The sequence below is a fragment of the Salminus brasiliensis genome, chromosome 2, assembly GCF_030463535.1.
Source record: "Salminus brasiliensis chromosome 2, fSalBra1.hap2, whole genome shotgun sequence".
In the NCBI taxonomy this organism is placed as follows: domain Eukaryota; kingdom Metazoa; phylum Chordata; class Actinopteri; order Characiformes; family Bryconidae; genus Salminus; species Salminus brasiliensis.
Window position 1 is genome coordinate 16,333,240 of NC_132879.1, and position 6,227 is coordinate 16,339,466.

Sequence of the window (6,227 nt, forward strand, 5' to 3'; positions counted from 1 at the left end):
CACTCTGTGTATAAGCTTAGACCCGTTTACCCAGTTGTGCCTCTAAATTATGCAGTTGCTTCCATAAATGCTCTCTATAGTCAGGTCACTGCAGATTCCGTACTGTGCCGCCCACCTCACTAAGCTCAAAGCTTCTACTCTTATCTGGGAGTGCTATCTTTAAAGCTGGAGTTAATGGATGAAGCATTGGCTGAAAGTAGCACAACAACGTTATTAGACTCAAGACTTGAAAGCCTGAAGAATGAGCTCAATTGTACTTCAATGTTCTTTTCTTACAGTGTTAGTTATTAAGCTCAGCCTCAGACCACAATAAATCACTAAATAATGCATTTATTTCTGAATAGTTGTATATTAGTTTTAGGTGGAATGTATGGTGATGTGTTTATGTAATAATTAAGTCATGGAGTTCTGCAGTCAAAAAGTAAACATGTAATGATAATTGGGAATTGATGAAACAGCAACATAGCCACCTCCAAAACAGGAGTTGAGGCTACACAGCATGGAAAGCATGTATACTATATATTTTAGTGTATGCAACTATAGCTGAGCAATATTACGATAATTTATCGTATCATGCTAAATTTGGTTATTGTGACAATATGCTTATACTATTAGTGCTTAATAAACACTGATCCACTGCAGGTTTCATCACTAACAAGGTAATTGGACTGGTATAACTATATGAAATGCAGCAGATGTTGAATAAAAATCACTCTATTCAGTACAGGAGAGGATCTGAATAGTAGTTCATTAGAAACTTTCCCTACTGATGCTTTTTGTCTGTGATTACATGTAGCGTGTTAAATATTGTGTATTGCAATTGACTGTGCTGCGCTACACCAATAAGAGTGCTTGGGCAAGACTCCACACTACATTGGCCCACCTCTGTAAAATGATTAACCCTGGAAGTTGCTCTGGATAGGGGCATCAGCTAAATGCCATAAACGTAAATCTAACACGATTGGGCCCAGTTTTCTAAAATGACCTGATTTGAATGTGAAATTTGAAAATGATTTTAACTTCTGAACCAGACATTAGAAGACATTTTTCTTTCCTAACATAACAAACCTTCATTGTGAGAACAACATTTTATCCATCACGGTTTTGATTGAATGGTGAAAAGCAGGTGTGTCTAAGACATGGAGTCAAAGACCGACACTAATCTGCAATCAACCATGGAGTACTCTGCTTCTGCAGCATTACATTCGGATACTGATGATTGAGGAGGGAAAGAGTGAGCAGGAGAAGGACTAGAAAAAGAGGATTGTAGATCCAGGAGTCATATGCATTTGAGCTTGTGCTTGGTGGGAAGAAAACTGCAATATTATTGGTTAATTGTTCCAGCCCCCTATTAGCTTAGCTACATAGCTAAGCATCAGAGGTCAATAAGCTGCATTTTCAACCAACGATCACAGAACAACTATTCTTTATTTCCCATACCATGGCCCATACAATCAACCAACAACTGCACAGAGGTTTTATGCACCTAAGCATATTAGTAATTCTGGCAATAAGAGCGTTTTGCTTGTCACATTAGAACAGATGCAGGTAAACATGAAAACAGTAAGAATTAACAAGATTTTCTCATTTTGAAGAAAGTAGTTTTATGAGCTATTTTAAATAACAAAGCTTGGTTCTGGATTTCTCCTAGATGCCCCCAGCCAGTGCATGGGTTTTTTTCAATTTAGTTACCAGCTTAGCTGATTTAACATCATTTATCCTTGATTCACCAAACCAGGTGCTGACTAGACAAAAAAAAAAAATCAGACTTCCAAAATAAGTGCTTTTAAATTTTGTAATAACTGATGTAAAACCACTTCACTGTATGAATGTTATTTGTATTTATTTCAATAAGTGTTTGATTAAGAAAACAAATACTTACTGCCCAGACAAGCAGTGTTTTAATTACATTTTTATAGGTACCTAAAACATTTGCACAGTACTCCATATCTATGTAGCCTTTGTTGCAGACAGGAACAGCATACCCAGAGAGGGTACTGGAGGGTCAGACATGACTTAATAACTGTTGTGTCTGAAAACAGCATAAAATCCCAGTCACAAGGAAAAGTGTATCTACATGCACCATCAGTATCTCTTTATCAGTCTGGGACTGTTATGGCCATAGACTGCAGGATTAGAGGACAATGACTAAAGCAGGAGGCTGAAGGACATATATTTTTCACCAAGGTACAGATTTAAGTAGCGAATCACACAACATCAAATGTATTATCTTTACTTGCATATGACCTCTCACCCATTTAAAGATGTATGTAAGTCAAAGCATGCACATGTGTGTATGTGCGTTCATGTTTAACAACCAGCAGGGTGAGTGTGAAATAACATTCCTTCTCAGGCCTGAGGTGTAGACTATTATGCTCTGCCAACTCCACCACCTGAAAAGTTTCCACTATAACAATGTTTACTGGCCAAACTAAGAGCAAAGCACAATGTCAGAACAGCAGCAGAACTTCATAGTCACCACCTCTGTCCAAGCACTCCAAATTCCAGGTCTAGACCTATTAAAAGATCTAGAACAGTCACTTGATTCTGGAATTTCCGAACAGCATAAAGAGAAGCGAAGAGTGAATGATAAATGCCAGAACGTCAAGTACAACAAACACGCTCAAAGTTTTCACTGATATAGTAAAGGTCAAGAATACATTACTGACGTTCAGATAAAACCAGAGAACTGCTCACATTCAGCAAATTCTCTGTTAAGGCCCTGCAAATGGATCCTCTCGTCAACAAATTCCTACCGACCACACCAAATCAGTGACACTGTTGTGCAAAAAAACTTATCTCCATTTTTGCTGATTATTCACTTTTAGACATAATGTGAATCAGCTGTTACTTTCTGTTAACAAGTCATGATGAATGGTCCAATACAAGGTCTTCAAAACATTGACTTCTAATGAAGGTTAAGAAGGTTTCAGGCATACTAAATTATGGTGAAACAGATAACATGCCCCTAAATGTGTTCCATATCTCATAAGACGATTTAGGAATGCAGTAAATCATCACTGAGAACGAAATAATAAAACTTAAAACTTAAAACACTGAACTTTCCAGTAGCGATCATCAACATGCTGCCAGTTGAGCCACATTCTAAGTACACTCTACTTTATCCTTCAAGGCCTGCACTGATATTCGTTCCAACTTCCAACTTCCTACAGCACCACCTGGCTTATAATGAGCTCACCTCCTTAACTAATACAACCTCGTTTGTCAAGGCAGGTGTCTCTGAGGCAAAAGCCTGCACTCAATGCACTTCTCGACAGGTCAAGCTGGGGGCTCTGCTGTTTACTCTATGCACTAAACAGGTGGACGGATGTCTCCTTCCAAACAACCCCATAGCTCATGAGCTGTGTGTAAATATAGCTTGGGCTAGTTTGTGGATCTTTTCTTAAACTAGTATCGCCAACTCAGAAAGCTGACTAAATGTGCCTCAGTCTGCCATGTTCTGGTTTCTAAGATATACAGCCCTTGACAGCAGGAATGTGCCCTAGATATGGTACCTGACAACTTGGTTTGCACTAAAGTGTCAGCTACATCATTCCTGGGTGTAGTGCATAGGCCAAAATGTCATATTTGGTAAGGACATGGGTATGACAAAGCCTGCTAACAATTTTTGGTTACGGAACACTACAACTTTCTTATAACATTCATTCATATCTGCTCTGTTCCTAGAATGTTTTTCAACTTTATGTTCCAGTAATATTCATTAATTCATGTTTTCTTACAAATAAATTTGGGCTTTTCATAGTTGCTAGGCATATTCCAAACAGAAATTACAAAGATATTTTTTTTATTATCAGTGTGAATTCCCAAAATTTCATGCCTGAATAAATGCTCAAATTCTCTGGTGTGCAAAACGTTGTCACTTTGTCATTAACTAAATGTTTTGTCTAGTGACGTTCTAATAAACTTGTATTGCAAACCATTGCACACTTTTTTAGAATGTTACTTCTGTAAGGTTACAGCCTTACCTTTAAAAACATTGCGTTATTATAACGTTATTAGAATGTTTTCTGTTAGCTGGGCCTGTTCTCATTTAATTAGTGTAACTCAGCAAAGTGACAAGCTAAATGTGTAATCAAACCTGGGTTTGACATGAACCGTATGTGAGAGAGGATGTTCCAACCACGGCATGCTTTAGAGGACGCACCATAAAGATGCACCACGTGTATTGTCTGTAGCCTCCCTGCGAGACAGCGGATGGATTTCATTATAAGGGGATTACAGACACCAGGTGTGTTTACGACTCTATGGTAACATTTGGAGCGAGAATATCAGTTTTCTTAAGATGAAAAGACAGGGAGATAGGATAACACTGTGAGCTCTGTCAGCCAGAGAGGATGAACTGCCTGGCCTGAGTCACTTTTCCCAGACTATGACGTAATAGAGTTCCCTTTTCCTAGAGTCACCACAAACACGATCTTGGGGAGTTTCACGGCTGGCTTAGACTTAGACACGTACGGCCCACGTTGGCTGAACTACTCGGTGCCAGCAGAAAGCAGGAGAAAATGGAGGTGTGCCAAGTGACAGCCTGTAAGCTGTACTAGTGGCATACTCTAGCTGCACTAGTAGGCAGACACATCAACACTTCCATGCCACCTAAAACCAGCTAAAAATCCAGAGCTCAACATGTGGAGAGAGTGTGTGTGTGTGTGTGAGAGAGAGAGAGAGAGAGAGAGAGATCCCACTCATCGTCCGTAAAGGGTTACAGCTGTTACGTATCTGGGACCGAGCCCACATGGCCCAAGTCACCCCCCCCCCCCCCCCCCCACACCACCCCACACACACACTTCACACACTGCTGTGACTTCCTCATTAGCGAAGTCAGGGCACGTAGTTTGTGTCTAAACTCAGAAAAAGGCTCCGACACCGCCAGGCTCGCCTCGACTGGCTTAGAAAAACTTGTGGAGCTCGCCTGGAGTAAGTTTGGGGGCCACAGGAATGTAAAGGCTGTGTTTTATCAGTACAGCAGTGGTTAGCTGCTACAGTCTGTTAGCTAGCTCTGTATAATCACTCCATGACCGCGCTGTGCTTCAACTCTCACATCTGAAACTGAATCATACTCACAAATTTCTTCTTCTCGTTCCCCTCGTCGTACGTTTTCTTGGGCTTCTTCTCTTTGCTGCTTTTCGACGCAGCGCCAGAGGACGCTGAATTTCCAGAATTAGGAGGATCCATGGTTAATCTTCTAATCCAAACACAAAGGCAGTGTCCAGTTCTCCGGAGCTCCGGAGCTCACTCGCTTTTCTAAACGCCCAACTGCAGTAAAGCACAACGAGCGACTGTAGCTAACAAAGTTTCCTCTTCTTGCTACAGCCGGCTACTCACTCACTCACTCACTCGCTCGCTCGCTCACTCACTCACTCACTCGCTCGCTCCCCGCGGCCTGAATGCTAACCCGCAGCCCTCAGCCAAGCCAGTCAGTTCCCCCACATAAAGGGACAGGGGAAAAGGGAGGGAAATTTGAACAGGAGCCCCCCGAAAACACGCAACCCTCTTCCTATCCGTACCCTTCACTAAAGTATGTTCCGAGTCGAAAGGACCGACCAGAAAACACAGGCTTTGACCGTCTAGCGTGCCGTCGCCCAGCTCGCAATCCAACCCCAAGTTTGGCTAACGTCGACTGCTCGTGTAGAAGTGATACAGCTACAGGCGCTCTGCCCCTGTCCGCCCTCAACTCCTCTCCTTCTAACCCCAAAACTTCAGCACCCCGACACGTTAACATCCACTGGACCGCAGTTTCCCTCGACGAACATCACGACGCGGTCATTTCTGAACTTTACTCCCATGCTAAAGTTTCCTCAGGCGCTCGTGTTTACTGGAGAACAACAGCTCGCGCGCGGCTCTTCGCCTCTTCCTGCCTCTCTCCGGCAGGCAGGTTAGCAGCGCGAGGGCGGGGCTACGCACGAGGGCCTCACCTGAGCTAGCGCGGCGTGTTCGCGCTCGTGTGAGTGCTTTTCCACGCTGCAGCAGCACGGACAGAACAGATCTGCGGACACTGCATCAGTCTGATCATCCACAGCCGGCTTAAACGCACCCTGTATGCGCCCATATTCCCCGCGAGACTGCTCTTACAATACCCTGGACTGACTGAAACCTGCACATTTTGACCTATTAGTAAAATGAACAGTTGATACAAATCAGCTTTTAGAGACTTTTTTTGTTTGTTTATTAAAAGTGTGAATAGTTTGCACTGTAGGCAAGAACACTCT

At 42.5% G+C, this 6,227-nt stretch overlaps 1 protein-coding gene across 1 annotated transcript in view; it reads right to left on the reverse strand.

Annotated features, from left to right (window-relative positions):
* LOC140549628 (protein diaphanous homolog 1) overlaps positions 1-5,919 on the reverse strand; it is a 126,494-nt gene extending 120,575 nt beyond the window's left edge. Inside the window, exon 1 of the mRNA XM_072673377.1 lies at positions 5,083-5,919. Coding sequence (XP_072529478.1) covers positions 5,083-5,193 — 111 coding nt within the window. The 5' untranslated portion in view covers positions 5,194-5,919. The remainder of the gene's footprint in view (positions 1-5,082) is intronic.
* Positions 5,920-6,227: the final 308 nt, after the last annotated feature.